At 42.7% G+C, this 27,232-nt stretch overlaps 2 protein-coding genes and 1 long non-coding RNA gene across 3 annotated transcripts in view; 1 reads left to right on the top strand and 2 right to left on the bottom strand.

The window, feature by feature from the left end:
• The window catches only part of LOC127598394 (uncharacterized), a 164,867-nt gene that overhangs the window by 6,419 nt on the left and 131,216 nt on the right, over positions 1-27,232 (top strand). The window lies entirely within an intron of this gene.
• LOC127598322 (ras association domain-containing protein 10-like) lies at positions 2,981-5,070 on the bottom strand. Its single transcript, XM_052062116.1, has one exon. It carries the CDS (start codon positions 4,931-4,933, stop codon positions 3,443-3,445), a length of 1,491 nt encoding a protein of 496 aa, XP_051918076.1. The 5' UTR covers positions 4,934-5,070; the 3' UTR covers positions 2,981-3,442.
• LOC127598329 (transcriptional enhancer factor TEF-1-like) overlaps positions 7,647-27,232 on the bottom strand; it is a 40,806-nt gene continuing 21,220 nt past the window's right edge. Inside the window, exons 3-12 of the mRNA XM_052062134.1 lie at positions 21,714-21,778; positions 21,216-21,278; positions 20,031-20,162; positions 19,060-19,109; positions 17,588-17,649; positions 15,525-15,649; positions 15,217-15,390; positions 12,140-12,280; positions 11,320-11,472; positions 7,647-11,244 (exon numbers count right to left, since the gene is read on the bottom strand). Coding sequence (XP_051918094.1) covers positions 11,131-11,244; positions 11,320-11,472; positions 12,140-12,280; positions 15,217-15,390; positions 15,525-15,649; positions 17,588-17,649; positions 19,060-19,109; positions 20,031-20,162; positions 21,216-21,278; positions 21,714-21,778 — 1,079 coding nt within the window. The 3' untranslated portion in view covers positions 7,647-11,130. The remainder of the gene's footprint in view (positions 11,245-11,319; positions 11,473-12,139; positions 12,281-15,216; positions 15,391-15,524; positions 15,650-17,587; positions 17,650-19,059; positions 19,110-20,030; positions 20,163-21,215; positions 21,279-21,713; positions 21,779-27,232) is intronic.

Genomic DNA, 27,232 nt, shown 5'->3' with positions numbered 1-27,232 from the left:
ACTTGCTAACCGCACCCCCATCCCCTCTCTCATGTGATCCAATACAAGATCTCGATCAGCAATTATGGCTTTGGGCAGTGATGTACTTGAGATTTGGTTGAGCTTTCAATCCGGTTTTATTGACTTTAACCACAGTCATTGATAGAATTTTCTGTCTTCAGTAGTGTCGACGTTGTTACATTTACAAATCCACACTGAAAAAAAAAAAATATTGTGCAGTTGTACATAAAGTTGTGCCTAGTGAGGATCTAAACTCTTGTTGGTCATGTCTAATGTGACCAAAAAAATAAAAATAAAACAAATAACATCTACACATAGTGCTGTAAATATTATTACGATGCACTGATGATTACAACGAAAATATTGATGAATTTCGATCAGCACCAAAGTCATTTTAATGACGCACCGAATCATGTCCTATTCATTGTAAATAGAGCGAAAAAAAATTAAAAACAACATTTGCTTTAATTGCCTGCGTGTTCAGACAGTAGAGGCGGCAAGTGGGAAGTGACCTGACCCTGGAAGACTTGGCCCGTAGGCTATGTGCAGGTGTGTTACTTTCATGGTAACATGAGCTCGCAGGAGTGTATTCACGGCTCTCTTTCAGGCTGTCACGATTAGAAGCAGAAGCTCATGCAAGAGTGATCAGGGAGTAACGACCAGCATACACATGTATTCATTCATACACGCTTGAATTCACACACCTTTCACTGTGGCCCCAGCCTGTGCAATTTTTTTTTCCCATTTGCCATATAAAGCCAAAGTTACTTACAGAACGCCGAATATAACGCCGCTCTTGACATGCTTCTCGTGCTGAAAAAAAAAAAAACGAGCCACGCTACAAGTCAGAGGTTTTGCTGTTTATTTCGACACATACACACATGTAATTCACATGTAATTATGTGCTATAATGAAGCCACAATGGAGCTGATTGCATATCTGAGGCTATGTGGAGCCTGTGAGTCGCTGATCTGAAGCCAGTAATTATGAAAGCGATGTTGCCATGTTGCGGCCTGGGAGAACCCGACAAAATGGCCCTTAACCCTCGTTGTCCACCGCTTGCGATAAATGTAAAATGATGTCTTTGAATCAAAGGCAAAGGCATTCGGAAAAACACAAGAGAGCTGAAACGTATGGGGGGGGGGGGGTCTAAAATGGCCTAAATATCATGACGTCAAAAGCTGATAATTCTCAGGCATTGCAGCAATAATAAAAAAGGTTTTGATTCCGTAATCTTCACAATTTACATATTTTGCACCATAGAGACCCATTATAATTCAGATTTTTGAATGCATCGTCAACCTAATGTGTAAACATGCATTTCACGCGATTTTTACGTCAATCGCTTTGTTTTCGCTTGGACAGACGTTATGCATGCCACATTGTTGGGTTGAGGTCATTCCAATTGTGCAACTTTTAGGTGGCGCCAGAGGATCGCAAATGAGTTTGCCTTTTTGCAGGAGGCTTCAAACCAATGCATTTTACATCAACACGTCCGGTCGGGATTGTTAGTAGGGCCTCGTTCGGACCTCCAGACACAATTTTTTGCAAAAAATAAAGAATAAAAACTATATATGTATGGATAGCACAGATGCTTCTGAACATTTTGAGTGTTTGAAAAAAAAGAATGTTTTTATAACACAAAATACATCATTACAAAAATTGTAAAATGCGTAACTTAAGGCCTTTTTAATTTGGAGCACACAAGGGTTAAACTTGGCTCCAACAAATGTATGACTCGTCACTATTTTACTACTATATCAGACATGTGGGATTTGTCACCACAACAGTCTTACAATGCAATCCAACAGTGTTCATGTTAGCTTACCGTTCTTGCTTATCTGAGAAAAAAAAGTAATAATAATACGGTAATAATAATAATAATAATAATTGGACTACCTAACTAGATCGTGTTAAGGAATAACAAAATAAAGCCTAAAATACGTTTTAACTTGAAAGTTGCTGAAATATATATTTCTAGAATTGTTTTCAAATCTGATGGTTCACGGCTTGAGACACAAACACAATAAGATGCAAAAAACAAAAAAAAAAAGAGGTCGGTTACTCAAGACCCGAATAAAAGACCATGTCTCAAAGAAAATGGTTTATTTTTGTTTTCAAAGTCCAATTTCATAGCGTCAACCAGGACAGTACTGAATTCTGTTATGTTTATGCAATGTGCAGAAGAGTTTTTCATGATTCATGACAGTATTCATGTGCATTGTTTGTTTTTTAGATGAGGCCGAAATGAACTGATGTCATATCTATAGGGCCTTAACGAAGTCTTTATCAAAAGTATTCATATTCGTTTCAAGATATGTCAGCCATAAGTCAATTGATAACAACATGACTCGTGCTTGTCAAGTTACAGCCACTCATTAACAGTTTAGCACCCCCCCCCCCCCCCACCACCACCACTTAATGGTAGTATATCATTATTAAATAATGACATGACTTGCAATTCACCAAGCACTCCTTTTGACACTAATTACGGGAAACGGTTCAGAGTGACCTATAAAATATTAACGATGTTGTGTGGTTTTAGCTCGAATTTGGAAAATATAATGAGCCCCGCCAGATTGAGGACAACAAGTTGAATGAAGTCATCCGAGGGCCATACAGAATGTATGAAAATGTTTTGTCGTTACATTGTAATTGTGTTTTGGAAACCAAACACAATTTTGAGGTTTGACTTGTTTTTTTTTTTTTGTTGTTGTTGTTGTTTTTTTTTTTATTTGCCTGGTGGGCTGGATCAAATAATCTTACATCCCATGGGTTAGGGTTCAGAAGACTGTGCTGTGCTTAACCCTTGGAGAACTCACGGGGTCCAAATTTGGCCCCTATAAATTCTGCTACTCAAATGCTACCCTCCAATCCCAAAGGGTCAAATTTGGCCCTTATCCTAAATTAGGATTAAGACATTGAATATTTGAAAAAAAAATATTTTTTGGTGTTCAGTGAACATATAGCAGTCTGGCTTTTAAACGTGACCGTTAATAGGAAAATACATGAAGATGGTGGTCAGAGCCTGGAACTGGAACAGGAAGCTCGCTTGCTCTCAATCCAGGTGAGAATCTTTTATTTTTTTTTCTTGTACCAATTTAGTACTTCATTTCAGCGTCAAACTCATTTTTTTTGCGAGGGCCACGTTGCAATTTTGGTTTCTCAGAGTTCCGTTGTCACTGCGAAGCCACATCTAGGGCTGGGGGGGGGGGGGGGTAGAATTCGAGTGATTTACTCCTTACATCCACATCAAATTGATGGTGACTCGTTTTGGAACCGGAGGTCAGAAGAAAAGCTGAGGAAATGGTTTGGAGAAGTGGTTTGGAGACCCCAAAAAAACACAAAAAACATGTTTGTAATATTTCAATGTTAAAATAAATCCAAGAAATATGATTTGGCAGACCTTGAGTTTGAAAACCTGGGATTTGATTCATGATATTTAGACCAGAGACTCACACACAGGAGGGTTGTCAGAGTCCTGACTGTGCATGGAGCTCAAGCCCGTGTCCGAGTCCTCGTCGTTGGTGTTGCAGACCTTCGACAGACCTCGAGCCTGCTCCAGCCAAATGCCGCTCTTCTCCACTGGCATCACTGCGCCCTCATCTACCTTTGCTTCGTCGCCCTCGTCATCATCATCATCATCATCATCGTCATCCAGTCTGCTCTCCACCTGATGATCTATTTCCATAGTTTCCACTTTGGCCAGTAGGTCCAGCATTTCGGTCTCCTTGCTCTCCAAGAGTGCGAGACTCAGGTTCAAGTCCCCCCGAATGCCATCCAGGTCTGTCTTGAGTCGCAGGCCAATGTAGAGGCTGGTGTTCAGCTGCGTTTTGATTCTTTCCTCCTCTAACACCGGCTCCTCTCCAGACACGCACTCCAGCACGGGGGGAGGAGCAGACGGGCGCATTTCCGACATTTTCTCATCTTCCTTCTCCTCCCGTCGTCGCTTCATCCTTCGAAGGTTGAGCTCCTCTTGGATGTCCGCGGCGATGCTCTCCACGAGCGCCTCTCGCTCCGTCAACTCCTCCTGCAGCCGCAGCACCTCCTCGAACTGGGCCAGCGCTTCCGGAGTGATTTTTGAGGAGTCCTCCAAGTAGGCGTCCTGCACGTAGTTGACCCCGTGTGTCTTCATGCGCTCAAAGTGCACCTTGGACTCGTAGCTCTCAATCTCTTGATCCAGCTCCTCCAGTCTCTGGATCTGCTGGCGGATGGTGTGATCCTGCGAAAGCACCAGATGGACCAAAGTTTCCATCTTCTCCGCCGAGCTCTTATCTTTACCGTGCGCTTGCTCTTTCTTTTTGTTCATCTTGTCCAGCTTTCGGAAGGCCTTCCTCACAATGCGCCTCTGCCGCTCCCGGGACAAGTTGTGGGCTGCGGCGGGCCAGCAGGTCCTATCGGGGGCCACGATCACTCCGCCGGGACCCCAATTCTCCCGACGTCGGACCACGCGGGCCTCAGCGCTCCGAGGCCCATTGTTGGGAAGTGACGCCTCGTTCTTGACCAGGACAAAGCGGACGTTCTCCTGCTCGTCCCCCCAGGCGCTCCATAGTCGGAGGATTTTGGTCTTGTTGGGTAAAATCCGCTCAAAGCCCCTCCATTTCTCCACCATGCAATAGGACTCGGGGGGTCCTGAGAGCATTCCAGCTGAGGCACCTTGCCGCAGGTTCTGGTCCTCCAGCAGGACTTGGACCACATCGGTGCATGTGGTCCTCTTAGTCAGCCCTGAAACCAGCTTCTCTTCCCGGCAGACCCACACGGAGACTTTGCCTTCTTCTGGCTCCATGTAAACGATTAGAGAGATGCCAATCCGTGGGAACTGAAACGCCGCTGTCAGAGTCAACCAAACAAAAGTAAAACTGACGGCAAAATTCCTAAAGTGAATACTGAAAGGATCAATGAGTGTCAAAGTGCATTTCGAAAGGAATTGCATCCATTTCTTGTCCGTCGTCGATTGTGCGCGGTCTTTTCCCGCTGCGTGGGCATCATGTCACTCTGTCTCCGGCAGGAAAAAAAAAAAACGAGAGCAGAGAGCACAAAATACGCGTGCCGGCCTGTGGTGGGACAGTATGCGTGTGTGTGCGCGGGAGACAAGAGCAGGCTAGTGGAAGCTTTAAGCCCCGCCCCCTCTGCTGTTCTCCTCCTCCTTCTTGTTCATGTGCACAAAAACAAATACAGGCCAGAAATAAAATACAATTGGGATTACTCCAATTCTATTCTTGCTTGTTTGCACTTCTTAGCGTAGTTTAATAATAGTACGGCAGAGGCAAAACGACATTTCACAGTACACGACCCAATAGTTGAACCGACAATATCTGAAAGAATGAATGATATATTTCAGTGCTGGCCAACCAGTCAGAGACTAAGAGCCTTTTTTTTTACTACTTTTTTAGTTATTTACTAATTCGTCTTTTTTTTACTGTGTTACTTGCTAATTCGCTGACTAGCTTAGCGTTTAGCGCCGATCACCGTTGTTTGCGCATGCGTCGTGCATTCAGTTGTCATCTGATTGGTTGCCCTGTATGTCAATCAAGTAACGGGAATGATGATAGGCTGACGTAATACGTTGTGTGTCTTAAGCACCGTTGTTTGAATGGCAGCGCCACCGCCGAAGCGTTTTTGGACGCTTGTCATTTGAAAGCCCGGGAGCCGCATCGAGCCAGCCGAAGAGCCGCATGTGGCCCGCGAGCCGCCGGTTGGCCACCCTTGATATTTTTGATGACCCATACGAAACAGTCCCGTGATGAACATGAGCCAGGTTTCTGCACAGATGCGGGCCTTGTTATAAAAAAGCCAAACAGATCTGATAATAATAAAGCACAGCTGTGGACTCATCACAAAGCAGATGAAAATCCGTCTATTCGGTCCTACAGAGTTATTCATATATTGCAGTTAAAAGTGTATGACTCCATTGTCCTTTCTTTAACTATTTCAGGCTTAAGTATGGGCGAGGAACTCCCATAAAATGATTCATCTGTCTAAAGAGCACACAAGAGTGTGTGAGATAGAGACTGTCATGGTAATGCTGTGTGTCATTAGTCTGTTTTTATCTAAAACTTTGCTCTGAGGAATACATGAGGTTTGTTGGGAGACATGCGCAAAGAATATATGTGTTGTAGGCAATCCTGAACAGGTGTGTTTTTAGACGGGACTTGAAAGTGGAAAGAGGTGTGCAGTTTTGGAGGTCCCGAGGTAGGCTCTGGCTCCCATGGTGCTCAGTCGGGCGAGTAAGGGAAGGGGCGAAGTCTGGTAATATTGCGGAGGTGGAAATAAGCAGTGCGGGTGATGGTGTTGATATGTTAGTGGAAGGTGAGCATGCTATCCAGGATGACACCCAGACTCTCAACCAGGGGTGCAGGGGGACACTAGGGTGTTGTCATTGTTGAAGGAAAAACTGTTTACTTTGGATAAAGTGGATTTGGTGCCAAGAAGGAGGACTTCAGTTTTATTAGCATTTCATTTAAGAAAGTTTGTTGTGAACCATGTTTTGAGTTAGGAGAGGCAAGAGGTGAGGGAGGGGGGCGGGAGTATGGAGTTTGGCTTGTGGGAGAGGTAGAGCTGGGTGTCATCAGCAAAGCAGTGAAAGTGGATATTAAATTTGCGGAGGATGTGGCCAAGAGGCAGGAGGTAGATGATGAAGAGAAAGGGACCTAGGACAGATCCCTGTGGTACACCTGTGGTGACTGGGGAGGGCTTTGAGGTGAAGGATTTGAGCTGGACAAACTGTCTAAGGGTGGTGTCTCGGCAATGAGAGAACACCGATTTTTCTAATCTTTGAACTAATTTCCTGTGAGGTCACTATTGCCAAAAACAGAACACACACAGACACTGCCAAGAATATTTAAAATAACAATGATAACTTATTTATTCTTTCTAATTCTAATTAACAGGGACATAGAGTAAGGAAAAGATCATATAATGTCACATGCTGATTTAAATAGATACGTCATCTTATTGCTTTAGAGCAGTTATCAACCGGCCCACGGGTCAATTCCGGCCCGCGAGACCAGCCCCGTGCCGAATCAGTGCGGCTTGGTGAGCCCAACAAGTGGATAAATTGTCACATGAGCTGAATGGGCCACCTTGCTCTCCACTCCCCCCCCAAAAAAATCTGCAATATTGGAAGCAAACCACGTGATCATTGCTGCCGTTTGGACCAGGGGAGCTAACGCTTGCCTTATGTTATGTTGACAAGTTGTCCAACGCATCATTAAAAAAAAAACCTCTTGGCAACCCTGACATAATTTGGCTCTCAGTGAGAACTAATTGGGGGATGCTAGTCAAGATCAGTGTGTTTTATCTTGACAAGAATTAATTCACGACAGTTTTGCGAGAGGTTTTCACTTTGCATGCATTTTAAATAAGCACATATGATGTCAAGTTGAGTACTCATAGTCTGGCTCCCTCTAGTGTTCACAAAAGGACATTACACCGCACAGTCCAAGACCATCCAGGTGCAAATCCATCCATCCCTTCATCCATTGTCAATCCCTCTTGTCTTCATTGGTGGCGCGGGTAGGTTGGAGCCTATCCGAGTCGATTTTGGGCAGGAGGCAGGGTACACCCTCGACTGCAGTCCAATTACAGTGACGGGACGTAATTCGCGTTACGTTTTGCTGATAGACACACGAATCGTGACAAAACAGCATTTTGGAACTGGCCATTTATTTGAAAGTGAATCGCATATGCATACAAAGTCTCTACAAAGCTAGAAAAAATCAAACATACTTTAGAGTCATGTGGGAAAAATGTTACAAAGCAAAGATCGGACCCTGTGCGGTACCAAGAGACACGTCAGCGGAGTTTGGATTCTCCTGCATGTTATAGTACTCTCTTCTTCACAAAATAGGATGGAAATTAGGATATCAAACATCTGTAATAAACGTTATTGTCACTTTTATACAAAGCACCTTAAAAAATAACAACACCGACCCCCCCACCCAAAAAAAAAGCAAAAATCTCCCATTCTTCAAAGATGGGAAGCAAATATTCAAGGCCATTTAAGAAGTTGTTACTGGGTTTCCGTGCCACGCATGGCTCTAAATCTCCCAAGAGAACGCAAACAACACATTACAATCATTGACAAACTTAGCAGGTGAACTTTGAAACACATGAAATATTCACCATTTTGGAAGGAGGGCTTTTTATTAACTAGTAAGGATGTTCTCTCGCTGGAGGAGTGCCAACCAATTTGATAAAAAAAAAGTGTCACAAAAGTATGTTTTTTTTTTTAGAAAATATGATTACATGTAGATGTACAGTTGGACAACGACTCTGCTACTCTTTGTTGTCTTTAAATGACAAGATTTATTGGACAGCGCTTGTCAGAAGGATCATTGTTTTTGATTTTTGTTTTACTTTTTTTTCCCCTTTCCAGTTTTACGGGCAAAGTACAAATCACTGAAAAGAATTTTCTTAATTGAAATGGCCAGTCAGGTTCATTGAACATGTTTTGGTTCAAGGACGTGTAGGCCTCTAGACTGGCCAGCTGCATGTTTATTCAAACTTACTTCCGTTACTTTTTTTTGGGGGGGGGGGGGGACTGGTGAGTCGTCCAGTGGATTTCTATCAGTCTAATGAGCGTCATTTGTCAGCCGATTGACAAGCAATGGGCCTAATCTCCAAAACGTAACATGGAAATGCGATGGTAAGAAATGCCATGTGTCCTTGAAGGAATTTGAATGCATGTCGGAAAACAAAGCCTCGCCAACTCGTTACCGAGTTGCAAAAACACCTCCCGTGTTATCTCGTTTGGCCTACAGGAAATGGAGTTGAGGATGTCACGTTCATCGTTTTGCTGCCATTTGGTTTTGAAGGTGGCTCAAAGACTCGGCAAGACCACAAAACCTCTGAACACGGATCAGGTAATGAATGCATGTCCATCATGAAACGTTTGCCCAACCAGCCAGTTGTAGTGGAGGCATCTGATACCGTCCAGTGTCAACAAAATCACTACACACAAGTCAAATACATGTATAGTGCGAGCAGATGCTGCCCCGGCAAATGATCCAAAGTGTTTTATTTACAATAAGTGGGATGGAAATACAGCTACAATGCAATGACTATCAGACACCGAACAGAAAAAAAAAATTACTGGTAGTCCAATATTGGAGTGTATGTAACAAAAAAATGCCTCATTCTCTCGGTAATTGTTGAACACTGACTTATCCTCCCCCACCCCACCCCCCAAAAAAATCAAAGAATTTAGTGAAAAAGAGAAGACACTTTAGTTTCCAGACAAAGGCACTTCATGCCATTTCACATGACATGGACCAACCAGCAAACATCACCTGCTACAATGTACAGCTTTTGGTTTCTAATATCATAAATGCATTTCTTCATGAATAGTGAGCGACCTAACAAGAACAAGGTACTGCCTTTAGTTGTTTAATGTGAACATTTTCTTTCTTTCTTTTGGTATTTTGCTTGACTTAGAATCGGGCATAACGCGCCGTTTGTGTCTTGGTGCGCTGGAAATGGACTTTTCCTGGCCAATCCACGCTGAGTCCCTCATATGCATAAAAAGCACATCAGTCGAAGAGCAAACACGACTGATGCTGCTGAAAAAAAAACACAACATGGGGATCGTACACAAGCCAATGGCTTGGAATCACAGAGCACTGACTCCTGAGCTAAAATTGCGCAATAACTGCAATGGAACGTACAACTGAGGCTGGCATCTATTATACATTTTCATATTCGGGACCTCCAAATATACTTCCTCTAACTCAGCAAAATATTCAATCAACGTGCATTAATTACACATTAATTACACATTAATGCGATTGCTCATCAGCCGACCGACGTGCACCTAATACATTTACGTTGACCAGACAAATCGTGTGTGTGTGTATAAAATTGCATGCGCTGTGGATGAACACACACACACACACACATGCTCACACACAATAGTGACAAATTTGCAGACGCGCTGGGGGACGAGGCAGAAATGCCCGCTGAGGCATAGCGCGTCTACTGAATTCGAAAACACGCTGAATTGGCCCGTTGTCCTGTCAGGGAAATGTCGAGGTGTCCATTTTTACTATGAGCGCAGACTACTTTGTTACGAAATTGCTGGATGACTCAGGGGCGAGGCAAATTGTGCGCCGAAATGCCCAAACGGCCGCAACACGGCCCCAAAGACAATAGACTTGCGTTGGCCCAAAAATGAAATTACGTCCTTTTTTTACGCCGAATGCATGGACGCCAGTCTGCCAAAATAGGGTCCTCGGTCTCTTCAAACACAGTAGCTGGTTCACCTGTGCTGAAGCTCAAGTAAGCTGGTGTAAGTCCAATGAATTGAATCGATTTGGAGGGATATCATCGGTTTGGCTTTTTGTTTTGTTTTTTTTTCCAAAAACATTCTCCTAACTTGTAAATCAAGAGCAACTGGGTTATATAAAATTCACTGTGCTTTCCAAAAGATCCTTTACAACATAGTTGATATTTCACATCGTCACTACATCTAAATCAGTGCGATTTCAATAAAATGTACCTGAATTGTTTAATTTTGCTTATATTTTTTTATTAACATACATTTTTGATAGTTTTCCTGGAATTACAATATAGTGTATATATATATTCTATTCATAGCAATTTCCCAAAGTTCGTTTTTTTTTTTTTGACGAAAACATATAAAATGGTAGAAAATTTTGATTATTTTCTTTGGGACAGATTTTTTTTTTTTCTTTGTGTGTGTGTGCAAGACTGCAGTTTGCACTATTCAGCATGGCTACCTGTATGAAACCGCCTCTGTACTACCTAACAATGTGACAGTTCTATTTCCCCTAAAACGAACTTGCTCTGGTTATTGATGATACACAGGGTCTGATCTTTAACACACACACACACAAGTGAGGAATATATGAATTTTTTGTCTTCAAGTAGGTAAGAAACAAAACAAAAAAAGTGAAAACAGGTAGCAGTAAATGGAAATGAGGCTTTGGGAGATGTGACGTCAGATCTGATGTATCTGGTTGAGTTGCAACTTTGTCTCGCTGTAGTTGTGAGGGTGAGGCTCACACTTTTGTAGATTTAATTTCAGCTCAGCTCAAATGTCAAATTCTTATACCATGAAAAGGCCATACGGGTGTAAGTGTGTGTGTGCGAGGGGAGGGGAGGGAGGTGTTATTATTCCTTGATAAGACGATAGATGTGGTGCTGTGCTCCATGCTCATTGTTTGACACCTCAAAAACGCAGGCCATGCACAGCAAGGTCTCCTGAGTGTCCCTGTTGCTCACCACCTAAAATCCCCAAATATGAAGAATCATCAGAAATTTTTTCTTAGAACGTCGCACATGCTGTTGTTGTATGCTCACCAGCAGAATAGTGAAGTTCTCCAGTACGCTGTTCATCATGTATTTCTCCGGCAGGTGTTTGAGCTTGTGGATAAAGTTGATCATGTATTCGCACATCGGCGAACGACTGATTCTGTAGACGAAATGTCCATTCTCAAACCTGGCGTACTCCGTCTGTGGGAGGAGAGCAGAAATGTCTCCAATACAAACAACGGAAGCCAGAATCTGGAAAAGTGTTGTTAAAATCAATTAAGATGATCAGTCTTTTTCGTTGTTTATCCAAGATATTTTATTGGTGTACATTTCAATGCAAATGTTCGATTTCAAAATAATTGCATTAAAAATGACGGACTATTTTTGCTTTAACATCAACAGGATATCAGTGGTATTAAAAAAAAAAAAACAAACGATACTATCGTTTATCGTCATAGTTTCTGGGTAAATAATAATAATAATAATAAAAATAGATCATTTATTGCCAATAAATAATGTAAATACAGTTTACTGACTGAAATGAAATCTCTATTCCAAAGCTGAGCAGCTTCTCTAGAAACAAACATACAAAATAACAATTATCTATTGATATATAAACACGTAACACGTGGTAGGACTAGATACGTTTTTTTTTACTTCTTCCTACTCCCTTGAACATAATAATTTTGTTGAATGACGGCTGATTCTCTTTCCTTTTTTACTATTTTATTTACCTTACTTTCTGTCAAATTATTACTGTATATGTTTTATGTTCAATCAACAAACGAAACGAAACAAATGAGCCGAGCAAGTTTTCTTGGGGGAACGCCTGCATTTCTTTAGGGAGTAGAAAAAAATACAATCTTACCTCCACCTTCTCGACGACCTGCTTGCCAAAAGAGCAGACCTTGGTTGAGCAGGTAATCGTCATGTTCTCTGAGCTCTCATACTGGCTAGTGACCCCATAAAAGGCCGCGGGGTCTTCTTGTGCATTGTAATTTAGGTCAGCCTGCCGAGATGGAAACAAAAAGAAAGAATGTCGTCAAACTACACAAATGAGATGAAGAGACAACCTTCACTTATGTCGCAAGGGTTATCTAATTCTCAAGTCTGCGTGGCCTCAGGACGATTCTGCTCAAATCAAAACACTGGTCAAATAGCGCCCTCTGTTGGCTACCACTGTTCATACAGGAGCCATATTCAAAATGCCTCACGTTGATAACAATGACTTTTCCTTTCGGATTATAGTTTGCAGTCGGATAGAATTGCATCACATAATATTTAAAGAATGTGAAGACATTTTTTAAACCGCATAAAATAATCGAAATGTTAAACTTGATGAATAAGTAAGTCATCGTTTATACCTGTAAGGCATCTGTCTCTGGCGATTACAGTAAAAGCATTATTACCTTCTGAAATATCCCTTCAGATATTCACAAGTGACGGAAAACGTTGTGGTTGATTAGTTTTATACATATTGTAGGTTCGGGTGTTCCTTATATTTGAACTTTTAACAGTTGATGAGTGAGACCTCGATGAAGCCACTTCACCAGCGCTAGGGGGTGCTATAGCCCCGTCAGAAATCTGTGTAGCACCCTCTTGCACTTTATTTTACATTCTAAAATGTATTTAGAAATGATGTGTGTGTGTGTCTGCCCCATCCAGTTCAGCAATCAAATTATTGGGAACCTCTGTCGACCTCATTATTAGAACTTGGTTGTTTTCTCAGAACAACTTTTGTACTGCGTGCTATCCAGCTTCAACATCAGGTTATACACCACTTGCACAAGCTAACAAGATCCAATACATGAGCTGCATCGAATAGCAACTATTCTGTGGGTACAAATCATTTCTATTATTTTAACAAAACAGGGTGTGTAATTGAAAATGGTATCAAACAGCACCGCATCATTCCAGGACATGTTTTTTGTTGTTGTTGACACCTTGAAAGGAGCATTTATCTGAAAAGGAAAATGATTTAATCTCTTTTCAAATTACTTCCTTAACAAGAAAGATTTTTTTTTCAATAAGAAACCAAAACGTTATGTTGAGAATTGTAACAGTTTAAATGTAGTATTTGCACTTTTTTTAAATTTTTATTTTTTAACCATCTGTAACCCTCATGTAGAATTCATCCGACAACACTTGGAAACAACACCGTAATCAGAATTACATTTAGGCAGAGAAAAGACAATATTCCGAGCAGACTAAGGAGAACACGTTGCTCCTCAATGACTAATTGAGAGAAGTGAGGGTGGTGTGCACAACTTGTAATGAGTTCTCCAAGGACAACGGTGTGGTGGGAGTCAGGTGCATGTGCGCCATGAACACACACGCACACAGTTTAAACATGACTTTGTTTAAACTTTGGGGATCCAGGAAAATCTATACACATTATCGTACTATTTCGGGATGTTTTCTGAAAAATCCTAAATCCAGTAAGTCGGTCAACTGTTGTTGAACTGCCCATTCATATCCATATCATGCTAAATCATGAAAAAGACGAGCCCAAAGGAGAAAATGTTAAAACCCTTTGCATCTATATTTTATGATGATAAATCAATTGAAACCCCACCAACACAAAATATTTCCAAGATATGGAGATATGTCATGAAAAAAAAAATACACTTGTAAAGGGTTAATATATCTAAAAATGGTATAGCTGCGCTTTTTTCAAGCACATATTCTGATAGGTGGGGTTAGACTACATCAGGCATGTCCAAAGTCCGGCCCGGGGGCCAAATCCGGGCCGCGGTCGAAATTTCATCCGGCCCTCGGCCCCTGTCATAAAATCAGTGCCGTCCGGCCCGCAGGTTGGGCGCAATGGAACACGTGTTGCATTGACTGAGGTCTCGTAGACTGGTGAGTGATGTTTCATAGAGTACTGCTTCCCTCTAGTGGCTAAATGAGTAATAGCATTCACTAAATGAGTAATAGCATTTAGACACTAGAGGGCATCACTCACGAGTTAACAAGACATCACTCCGTGTTTATATTGACTGATATGTCATATTTCAAATGATCCTTGCAGTTGTGGATATGTGTATTGCTTGTTCATTTCCCCGTTATTCGAGTCAAAGGTTTTGTGACTATTGAAAAGTCATGGTGATACATTTTATGTTTCAAATCAATCAATTTGCGCTCAGGAGACTTCTGTTTAAGAAAAAGTCAAGTCAATAAGCAGTTGCATGTGATAGACCGGTTTCAAATGAACCAAAAGAAATTCTTAAGATTGTTGAAATTAAAATAAAAATGGAAATGTGAAACAGACTGGCTTACTAAAATTTCTTGAACAATATTGTTGTTCAATGTAAAGAATGTCAGCCAAGGTCGGCCCCCCGACATTTTACCACATAAAATCTGGCCCCCTTGGCAAAAGGTTTGGACACCCCTGGACTACATAGATTTACAATTTACAGGTCTGCATCTACTTTAAAATGACAAATGAGGGCCTCCAAAAATGGTCTAAAATTGAATGCGCCATTCCTGGATCCCAAAAGTGGGTGTGGCCTTCCAACTTGTGGGGAGGTTGACGTGGAATGATCCCAAAATCACACAACAATGAAGCACCGGCTGATCATTTCTGTTCAATCAAATTGTCCACCAATAATCACAACAGCTCTCGGGTCTCGGCGATGTTTAACGTCAGACGTATTCTGAATTGGAGATGGAGTAACATGGGAGTAGGGGAGGTGAGCAGGTGTTCAAACAAAGCCGGTGTGTGTTCGTCACTGCGCCGCTTCCATATCCCAGGTGGAAAGACATCACACATATAGAACCTAGACACACCCTCCCACTTGCCGGCACAATGGAAAACTACTGGATGACCTACAACCCTATATGGGACAACGCTGAAGCCGATTTGAATTTGTTGGGTTTGGAATCAAGATGGCGCAAACCGCGAATATACAATAAGCGACGAGTTCAACTCAGTTCTGCGCTCACCCAAAACTTGATGAGATAGAAAGCATTTTGCGGGCCCTTTGCAAACAGCTCCTTTAGGCCGCCTTTCTTCTCTGGGAACTTGTCGTAGATTTGCCTGATGTCCACACATTCCAGCAGGGGGTCGCTGTAGCTGGGATTGCTCTGGTTGATGTGCACAAACAGGTGCTTGTTGCACTGAGGAATGGAAAATAATGGACAAATCAGACGGCGACAGACACAACGAGAACATTTACAAGCACTATATTACAAGTATATATATATATATTTAAAAAAAATCCTCAGTTTATCCTTCTGTGTGTGATACTGACTGCTTCTTGGTCTCGGTGGGTTTCCAGGAACGACGAGAACTCCACCAGTCTAAGTTTAGTGGTGCCGATGGAGCGACCCTGCCATGCTGGTTCTCTGTGTGACTCGGCTGCAGGACGCTCATAACCTGAACCACACACACACACACACACACACAAATAAATTATTAAATTATGTTTAATTGCAAATTAACGCAACAGCATTGATCTACATTTTTTTTAAAGCAAGGCAACAGCCCTCAAAAAAGATTCCATCACTGTTGACAATATCAAACGGATCTGAGTAACAAGCAGTCAGGCCTTCTCTTCATTTTGTTTTATTTCTCTAGGCTTCACTGCTTCCAGTACTCTGTTGGATTTTTTTTTTAATTTTTTTTTTTTTTTTTTGTGTTGCCATGTCAGTTTCATCTGCTCGGAGCCTTCTGAATCAGTCGTATTGGCCAATGTAACTTCAACTCTGCGAGCACTTGAACCAATCAGACTTCAAATTCATCATGGCCTTCCAAGATTGGTCGGTCGGAGGAAGTCGAGTTTGATGCGCAAAACACGTCTGTCGCAATCTACACAAATAAATAATCCATCATTTCGAGTGAGGATGATGTATTTTACGTCACTTGATAATTGATTCTGATTCTGAACCGCTCCAGATGACGTGGCACAGTTGCATGTTTGTTATAGTGCTTTTTTTTCCCGCATGGGCGGTTTCGATAATTGCGGCATCGTAAATTGTGGCATAAGAGGTTACAAACGCAGACTGATTCATGCCATCTTGAAAATGACATTTTTCTGAGAAAAATGTACTCTTTCCAGATGACACTGCTTTGCAATCGCGCGCTATGCAGAAATATCCCAAACCCAAAACCTGACTTTAGTTATCATCTCACCGCATTCCTGTATTCCACGGAACCTTTATGTGGTGTTGTTTTTGTTGGCCTGTTTTTCTCTGGTCTTTGTGTCAATCTGTTTTTATTCATTTTGGTCATGTTCATACTCTGATTAGTCTCGTCAATTTTCAGTCAAATAAAAATGTCAGCATTTTCATCTCATTTTCGCCATTTCATCTTTTACAATTGTCCATGACGTCTATACTTTAGTTGGGGGGTGGCCAACCAGTCAGAGACAAGAGAATTTTTTTTTACTGTGTTACTGCAAAGAGCCCCCCCCCCCCCCCACACACACACACACACACACGACGATGCACTCGCACACACGACAAGCAACAGCCGGAGCGCCCGACCATAAATAAAACATTAAGACACAAACACCCCCCCCCCCCCCTTTTCCTCCTACCACCGCTCATGGTCGACTTGGGACCAGTATGCTGGGTCTTGGTTGATTGCGATAGACGAATTGGGCACCCCTGCCCTAAAAACAGGTAATTCGCTGACTAGCTTAGCACTGAGCACTTAGCGCCGTTGTCTGCGCATGAGCGGCGATTCAATCATCTGATTGGTTGCCCTCTATGTCAATCACGTAACGGGAATGATGATAGGCTGACGTAATACGTTGTGTGTCTTAAGCACCGTTGTTTGAATAGCAGCGCCATCGCCGAGACGTTTTCGACAATTGTCGTGTGAAAGCCCGCTAGCCGCATGGAACCACCCAAAGAGCCGCAGGCGGCTCGTACGCCGCGGGTTGGCCACCCCTGCTTTTAGTTGATGAAAACCGATGAGTAGTTGTGACCGTATTGTCAGTGCCTCACCAGCCATGAGCCTCATCACTGTGTTCAATATGACAATCTCATATAAATAATATACGGTAGATTAAAAAAAAAGAGATTTATGATATTTAAACAAAATTCATAATTTTGACTGTCAAAATTAGAAAAACAGCAGTCGGTGACTGCATACACAATTAAATAAGCTTAAATTGACTGCTATATACAATCGAAGGAGACAGACGAACCCACTTAGTTCTACTCCGGGACCTTTTCCTCAAAGCAAGCCTCATGGTGACCTGGCCCAATCAAAAACTACTCTATGAAGAAGCAGCGGCCGAAAGAGCAAGCGGGAGGACCACCTGTTCGCTTCAGAGAAAAGAGATAATTGTCGTGCGGTTCCTCTCACCTGTGATTGTGGTGGTCCCTGCTGTCTGCACCGAGTAGGCTTGCTGCGAGAACGGCTTGATGCTGAGAGAAAGAGGCAGAAAGAAAGCGCGCTATTAAAAGGCTGAAAGGACACAAGACACAGCATGGCCAGTCACGTTGTACCTGCGGCGTACTGAAAGGGATTACGGTGTGTTCTGTGACTTGGAGAGAACACTTGCACGAGCAAAAGAGGTCAAGAGGGTCTAAAAGCTACGAAGGTCTCATTACCGTTGCGCAGTCATGTGACTTCAACTTGAACTCTAGACGTGAAGGATTATTCTTATAGACAGGAGGGTCAAATCTAAATACGCTAAATTTAAATGAATTCATCTGTTGCAACACAACTTATCACATTTTCTAAAAAATGTTTTCTAAAGCATAGAAAGGCATCAAAATATGTAACAAATGCATGTTATATATAGATTTTATATTGCACAATAAATGAGAGTCGACAAAGAATACACCAAAGAATAAAAATGATGCTCATTTGACTTTTAACTGCGTCCTCATCGTTTTTTTTGCACTCTTTAGTGCATGTTCTCTCTCAGAAGTCGTTTTTTTTTTTTGCCTGGCGTTTTGTAAAGAACTGATCCAATGACGTTTGCTTTTGTCGGCTTTTAAGAATCCGTTGAAAATGTCCGAGGCTGACATCAGCATAGTGAGCAATCGCCCGACTGGTGAACACTTTTTCAAATTTTTTGCTGTTGAAACGTTTCAAAACTGGAAAATTTCGGATAGATACAACAATATAATATGACATGACCTGCATGAAAAGTGTGGTATTTTCAAAACAAAATAATAAACATGACTCACAAGGAACATCCTATCTGGCCGCAGTCTTCTCTGCTCGCTATGTTAACATTCAAACGTGCCTTCAAAATAAGATATGCGGCAAATAAAAAAAAACTTTTCTCAGACGTTTGTTTTTTATTCATTCTGCTAACTCCTGCGTTTCATCTCCTATCACGTGACCGAGAAGCGCACATTCAGACTCCCGCTTCCCGATCTGCTCGGAAAACAGTCAAAAGTCGACAATATTATAAATCTGTTAAATATTTATGAGTGCAAAACTTTATGTTTGTATGAGTTTATCATGGCTTCTCATATTCTTTCAACTACTTTTTCTTCTGCTTTATATTGGGTTCAAATTACCGGCAGTAAAAAAAAACAACAACTAAATTGGCATGTGTACCCGCTTTTAGCAATGACACGATTATGAACCCAACATAAGCGATGCCCGGTTTGGTACATTGTTAGGAACTAGCAAGAACCAAGTGCCAAATAATTTATTTTGAAGTCGTTATTTTAAGGTCCATTTCCTACATCTTCTCCAAAACAAAAACTGGGAACACATTACTGCTTAATTAAAGGCCACTCATGCACACTACAATGCGATAAACTTGATATCGAATAACAATAAAACAGCTTGAAAAAGTGCACAATGTGACTTACTCTTCTGAGGAGGAACTCGACTGTCCTCCAGGGATCATCCCCTGCCACAGCTAGAAATACAAAAAATAAATAAGTATGATGAGAGCAAGTAAGGAATCGCATTGTTGCACATTATAGGACCAATAAAAATACACAAGGAATCGGGAGAGTATTATATTGTATAAAAATTTGAGATACCGTGAATGAATATTATAATTTCTTTGTCTATATTCGTTAAAACTGAGCAAAACAAATCTCTGAGACAGGAAATAAACATTAAAAAAAAAATTATATATATATATATATATATATTCATTCATTCATCTTCCTAACCGCTTGATCCTCACTAGGGTCGCGGGGGGTGCTGGAGCCTATCCCAGCTGTCTCCGGGCAGTAGGCGGGGGACACCCTGAATCGGTTGCCAGCCAATCGCAGGGCACACAGAGACGAACAACCATCCATGCTCACGCTCACACCTAGGGACAATTCAGAGTGTTCACTCAGCCTGCCATGCATATTTTTGGAATGTGGGAGGAAACCGGAGTACCCGGAGAAAACCCACGCAGGCCCGGGGAGAACATGCAAACTCCACACAGGGAGGCCGGAGCTGGAATCGAACCCGGTACCTCTGCACTGTGAAGCTGACGTGCTAACCACTGGACTACCGGGCCACCTATATATATATATATATATATATATATATATATATATATATATATATATATATATATATATATATATATATATATATATATATATATATATATACTGTATATATATATATATATATGTTTTTAGTCACAGTACTCTTGACATATAAGAACCAAGCATCAAAGAAAATGCATCAAAATTGTACATTTTTGAGTGTGGAATTTTTTTGTGGAAACCCGTTTTGCTTAAAAACAAACAACAACAAAAACGTTGCTTTTCGTGATTTTAATTCAGATGTATTTATGTTTAGTGGAGGATGAGTGTACGCCAGCACATGTTACCTGTGTGCTTCCAGAAAAGTTTGCCCGCACGATTCCCGGTAGTAGCTTGGTGTGTATGGCAGTGGCTGAAACGATCTGAGAAGAGGACATGGATGAGATGCTCTGTAGTGCTTTTTCCTTGGCATTATGATCCTGCAATGAAGCAAACACATAAAAGAACGTGTGACAGAACCGTCGACAAAATAAGCATCACACAATCCAAACTACAAGCAAGTATCAACCGGAGTGACGAACTGAGCCATTAACAGTTGACATGACAGTAAAAAATCTCTTCAAAAAGTATATTTCTTGGCTTGGCTATAAATTGAAGTTCAGCCTTTTAGACTTGGGCCGGAGCAGCTCCTGAATTATGACTTATGGAGCTCACTCGCCATCTCTTGATTTCTTGCCTTGCTGACTCCCGGGGACCTATTTTTGTCCCGAGTGCACATCTAGCACAAATCACAGTCTACATAGTTAGAAACGGGCGTTTGCGCCATTGTGGGAGTGAACACAGCCAACTTGAGTTCTCGGCCAGTGGAAGCGGTTCCTCTCGTTCCGTTAAAATTCAGTGCAGGAGAGACATACTGAGTCTTTGACATGACAGAGGCGGAAACAGACTCACTGGAGTCCGTGCAGGAGATCAACGTTTGCAAAGTATGTTTTTAAGAAAATCTTCATGTGCGGGATGATGTAGAGGTGGCTGCATTGAAGTAGGCACTTGGAGACGTGTCGTGTGTTCGTGTGACATACACTCCCTTGCCACAGAAGTTGTTATCGGGTACTCCCAACATGGTAACATTTGCAACACGCTCCATTTATTCTGGACCATAATTTCCTTTATCTTATCCTTGTCATGGTTCTGTTTATGGCCAACAGGTGGCACTGTAGGGCTCCGCCTGCAGCTGCACACCTGTTGGTCATTGTGTCATGAGTTTTGTTTGTTTAAAAGGACTCCTGGCACGACCATTCGGTGTCGGCTCGTTGTTATTGTTTGTTTGTCGCTGTGTGCACGTGTCAAGTTTTGTTTCCGTCTTCGGTTTTTGCTGCTTTGATTTCTTGTGATTTTGCTGGACGTTATTTGAATGAGTTTTTGAGTTAGTTTCTCCTGTGTACTCCTCTTTGCATTGTTGTGAAATACATTTTGGCCTCCCCTGCTTTTTTGAGGTCCTCCAACTACCACCTCGCAAAACGTGACAATCCTACCTTTATCTTGGACTGGAATTCCCTTGATTTCCTTCTGGCTAAGACCTGGATATGACTGGAAACCTGTAAGACAAATAGTGTAGAGTACAGTAGAATACAAGCCAATGCAAAAAAAAAAAAGAGTCGAAGAGAGAAGGGGAGATGACAGAAAGAGCGGAGGAAACAACCAACAGTGGGTTACCATGGTTATGAAAGGACTCTTTCCACGCAAACACACGAGTCCCCTGACAACAGACTCGATCCATCTCCATGCATCAATTGAGTGAGCAGAGATGGAACGCCGAACCAAGGGCTGAGGTATTCCTACTTAGTAGTAATTGCTCTCATATACGGTACATGTACAAGATACCGTTAAGTATAGGGAAACCAACAACACTTACTTTGTCTTGATGGGCAAAACTGTATATTATCACGTACATATGGTACAATGAAGTGATTAAAAAAAAAAAACTAAAAAAAACATGCTGACCGGATCCAAACACCCTCCTTCTTGCGTACCTGTTTTCTTGTCCGCGTTTTTCCTGTGCGGAGTTTGATGTATCTGGCTATAAGCTCATTTCGACCTAGAAAGCAGAGACAAAACAGGAATTATTTCCCCTGCAGGACTGTATGTACACAGACACGCACAACTACCGAATTTTCCAGACTATTAGGCGCATCACAATGAGTCTGTTTCATAAGGTGCACCACCTTATATGACACAATATCTTTGTGAAACATTTTATGTTGAATATCCATCCATCCATTATATGAACCGCTTCATCCCCAGAAGGATTGCGGCATATTGTATGTTAAATAGTTTATTCTAATTGTACGATAGATTTAGCGCTATGATGCGAGGTTCAGAGCAGACACAAAAGATCGGGTAGCGACACGTGTCTGCGACACGCGTTTGTTTGCCGTGCAACTACACGGGGGTGGGGTCAAGGGGAGAAGAAGAGGGGATCCTCCAACAGACAAAAAAAAAAATTGAAACGCCAGTAATTGCACTGGTGACCAGCAGTTTTGTTATTACTTTGGCTAATGCTAAATGCTACCTTGGTTACCAGCTGTGAGCTCCATCCATCCATCTATTTTTTTAATCTGCTTATCCTCACAGGGGTCGCGGGCGTGCTGGAGCCTGCACTCATAATTTTCCAACCTTTTTTTCTCGGCCCCGGCGGATATTGTAAAATGGCTGTGTCGTTTACTTCACGGTCCCACATCATAACAATGCAAACGTGCGTTTTGGTCTGACCAAGCAGTACGCACTACGTTTCCCATGATTCTGAGACACAGATTCAACCTCCGTATGACGAAAGCACAGATGCCTGGTAGCGATTTGACAACGGGAACATCAATGTGAGGGTAAATGGGAAAAGAATGTCACTTTTTGTTGACCTTGTTTACTGCTTTGCCACTCAGACCGCAATGATATTGACCCACATTGTAAAATTGGAAATGTGCTGCCAGAAATGTTTAGCATGAATTAGGTTGGACCGCAGCATTAAGCTAATAGGACATTTATCACGATTCTTCAACACGCAAGCAAGAAGTAGTTCGAGCTCTGGTATAACGAAAACATGGAAACCTGCGAGCGATGACATGTGGACAAGAATGAGAATGCGATCGGAAGGAATTTGAATGAAAGACAACAAATGAAAGAGCTGTTATCCATCCATACAAAAGGTGGACCGGATGAAAGGCGCACTGTCAATATTTTTTTGAGGATATTTAATGACTTTAAGTATGTTTTAAGGTCCAAAATATACGGCAAATTTATTTAGCTTTTAGGCGGCCCGGTAGTCCAGTGGTTAGCACGTCGGCTTCACAGTGCAGAGGTACCGGGTTTGAGTCCAGCTCCGGCCTCCCTGCGTGGAGTTTGCATGTTCTCCCTGGGCCTGCGTGGGTTTTCTCCGGGTGCTCCGGTTTCCTCCCACATTCCAAAAAATATGCATGGCAGGCTGATTGAACACTCTAAATTGTCCCTCGGTGTGAGTGTGAGTGCGAATGGTCGTTCGTTTCTGTGTGCCCTGCGATTGGCTGGCAACCGATTCGGGGTGTCCCCCGCCTTCTGCCCGAAGACAGCTGGGATAGGATCCAGCACCCCCGCGACCCTAGTGAGGATCAAGCGGTACGGAAGATGAATGAATGAATATTTAGCTTTTCTTTAGTCACAATCACAATTTAGATGACACTGAGTGGCACGATTTGGCTTTACCGATCCAGTGACCCTGTAACATGCAGCCTCACACCGTGGAGTTGGGATCATCATACTTCTCTCGAGTCGCACAAACACACACACACACACACACACACAATCAGGCACTCCCAATAACACGCCGTGGCTCTGAATACACATGACCCAACAATACAAGCATTCATGCAGACTGGCCACCCCTCGATTAACGAAAGCACCAAAGCCAGCTGTAACCATGCTTACATGGGTGCACATGTGTGAGTGCACACACACACACACACACACACACACACACACTGACAATGCTGAATAATTCAACCAATTGAATAGGGAGCACAGCATGACCTGGCTAGTATAGATTAGCGCAGCCCAAGGAGCAATAAAGGATAAAGTGTGCGTGTGTGTTCAGTCTTTGTAGAATATGCCTTATAAAGCACATCTGGGGGGCGGGGGGGGGGGGGGGGGGGGGGGGTTCTTCTTTTTTTTTTTGGACGAGGCTGTCCGAAACATTATGTGATGTGTTCGTGAGTTTGCAAACTAGTAAACATGAGTGTTTAGTCTCTTGTTTGGTTGGTGTCCTACGGTGCTTTCTGTTCCAATCAAGTGAAAAAGCAAAATCAGGCCAGCTGGCTAACTGATGGTCAAGATCAGCACAAAGCCAAACCTCAACACACAACCCAAATGGCTCCCAACAATAGCCCAAACTAACTAAGCAGATGGTGAGTGTGTCCATGTGTGCACGCGTGTGTGTTTGTGTATTCTGACCAATCGCACTCTCACCGAGATAGGCAGCCGGCAGCTTAGACTGATACAATCTACAGCTCCCCGTGCAGGTGTTTTCCTTCCAGCAGTCAAACGCTGCCACTGACAACAGAACGCATACACTTAGATGTACATACATGCATGACTGCCAACGCACTTGTTCGTGCAGACACACACACACCCACACACACACACACATGGATACAGAGAACAAGCCTTGGCTGCGGAGGCTGACATCTGACTCCAGAGGGGCCAGCTGGTCTTTCTAGCAGGCTTAACGGTGAATTATCATCCTTCACTGACCCTGCGGCACACATCTTTCTCGCTGGCCCTCCCTCTTTTTAAACTCTCCAACACACACACACACACACTTCTTCCCACTGTAGATGTATCTTCTGTTCTGCCTGTTCCCTTTCCCCCTCCTCTGTCCCTCTCCGAGTGAATAGGCTTCTGCTCCCTCCCTCTTCCTGACTCTGCCGCCCGCTGTACTTGCCCAGTGAAAGACTTCAAGGCCAAAGTCAGATGGTCATTAACCGTGACCAACAGACGCCCCCCGGAACACACATACAACTGTTAAACTGCTGAACAACTGTTTGGACCAAAGGAACCTCTGATCGTAAGCCCTGCAATATTCTTCTGATACAGTCAAGAATACAATAAATATACTAACAGACCCTAGACAGGAAGCTAATTTTTGTCATTTTAATTCACTGTTAAGGAACATTGGTTGTTCCAAATGATTCTAATCAAAGTATTTGTACAGAAAGAGAGCAACGGCAAACCAAAGAAAACACGCAAAAAGACGGAACAACCTTTACTGTGCATTCAAATGATTTTAACCACAACCATCGCTACGCTTGGCCACCTCCATCGCTAAATTGTGATTACGAGTTTTGGCTACTTGACTGAGGAGCGTTCGGACAAAAGGTCAAAGCCGTGGTGACCTCGTCCCCAAACAAATCAGCAGTGAAGACGTTTTAACTCGCAGGATGTGAACTCTGGCCTTGAATTGGGTTTCACTCATGCCCGTGTGGACAAACATGAGGAGGGTATCTATAATAAGACAAAAAAATGGAGTGTTTGAGAAAGACTTGGGGTGAACTGTTAACTTTATGTTGTACCATGCATCAGTCCATGCAAAGGATTGCCCTTTCCCCTGATGTGTCTTTGTTTTTTAGTGTGCCTTTTCCAAGGGTAACGTTCTTAGAGATTCTATCTGGCTAAACGGACACATTGAGAATCAGTGTTTGACAGAAGGCAAATCCATTTTTTGTGGACATTTTTTTTATGTCAATGACAAATTTTTTCGATACCTGTATATGATTGGAAGAAAAATTTGAAGAAAACACATATAACTACATTTTAAAGAAGTGTGCAGAATATACACCAGTAATTTGATCTATCCATCCATCCATTTTCAACACCGCTTAGCCTGAACGGGGTGATAGAGGGGGGAGCTGGAGATTCTCACAGCTAACTTTGGGTGAAAGACGGACAACACCCTGAACTGGTGATCAGCCAATCGCAGGGTACATATTGAGACCAACAACCATTCACACTCACATCCACACCGCCACTCAGGGAGAACTAATCCCACGCTGCCCGCTCACTGGTCAGGCGAGTGGACCACTGTATCATTCATTCATTCATTCATCTTCCTAACCGCCTGATCCTCACTAGGGTCGTGGGGGGTGCTGGAGCCTATCCCAGCTGTCTCCGGGCAGTAGGCGGGGGACACCCTGAATCGGTCGCCAGCCAATCGCAGGGCACACATAGACGAACAACCATCCGCGCTCACACTCACACCTAGGGACAATTTCGAGTGTTCAATCAGCCTGCCACGCATGTCTTTGGAATGTGGGAGGAAACCGGAGCACCCGGAGAAAACCCACGCAGGCCAGGGGAGAACATGCAAACTCCACACAGGGAGGCCGGAGCTGGAATCGTACCCGGTACCTCTGCACTGTGAAGCCAACGTGCTAACCACTGGACTACCGGGCCGCCACCACTGTATCATCAGTGACTAATTTGCGTCATGGATGCAACATTTAAAATTACCCAAAAAGTGGTCAAAATATATATTTTTTAAGTATTTTCAAGTGGTGTCAAATGATTTTAAATGTGATTTTGGCCAAAAGCCAAATATCAGAAATAATACAAATTTGCAGATGATGCACTGACCGACAATTGTCCGGTGTGACTGTGTCCAGGAAAAACAAAAAAAATCAGTTTAAGTATGACAGCCATCCATCCATCCACTTTCTGATGCGCTTGTCCTCATAAGGGTCGCGGAGTGTGCTAGAACCTATCCCAGCCATCTTCGGACAGGATGCAGGCTCCACCTTGAACTGGTTGCCAGCCAATCACAGGCTACACAGAGACGAACAACCATTGGCTCTGACACTTACATCACACCAAGGAACAATTTGGAGTGTTCAACCAGCCTGTTCAACCAAACTCCACACAGGAAGGCTGGCGCAGGAATCGAATCCTGCAACTCTGCACTGTGAGGCCAACTCGCTACCTAGTCGACTACCGGGCAGTCTGAGTATGAATTAAATGCTGTAAAGAGCATTTGGGAAGAGTGAATGTTGTATAAATACACAACTCAGCATGTTCTAAGGAGAACATGAATTGTCGATCCTTATAATGTGTCATTTTACTGCTCATTATTTGATTTGTTCTTGATGTTACTGTTTGGTGCTTTCTACCGCCTTTATTACCGATTCGTCTTACTGTTTATTGGGTATGTTAAATCGCTCCATGTACAGCACTTTGTATGCAGCGATGGCTGTTTAAAAGTGCTCGAGAAATACTCTTGACTTGACTTGATTATATTAAATCTCTGCTCCATAATCCCACAAATCCCCCATTATTCTCCTTGTTATTCTTGCTCCTTTTTGATAACAACTCATTTATCATTTTTGACGCATTTCCTCAACAAGAACATCACGGCATCCATGCACATCTCTTCTTCCATTTCTATTTCAGCCTATTTTCCTGCAGCCAGTGGGGGGTATTTTTAGCCCCAGATGTCACACTAAGATATTACCTCTTTCATTTTTTGCTCATCTGC

The sequence above is a fragment of the Hippocampus zosterae genome, chromosome 3 (assembly GCF_025434085.1).
Source record: "Hippocampus zosterae strain Florida chromosome 3, ASM2543408v3, whole genome shotgun sequence".
Classification (NCBI taxonomy): Eukaryota; Metazoa; Chordata; class Actinopteri; order Syngnathiformes; family Syngnathidae; genus Hippocampus; species Hippocampus zosterae.
This window is presented reverse-complemented; position numbering and strand designations above follow the sequence as displayed.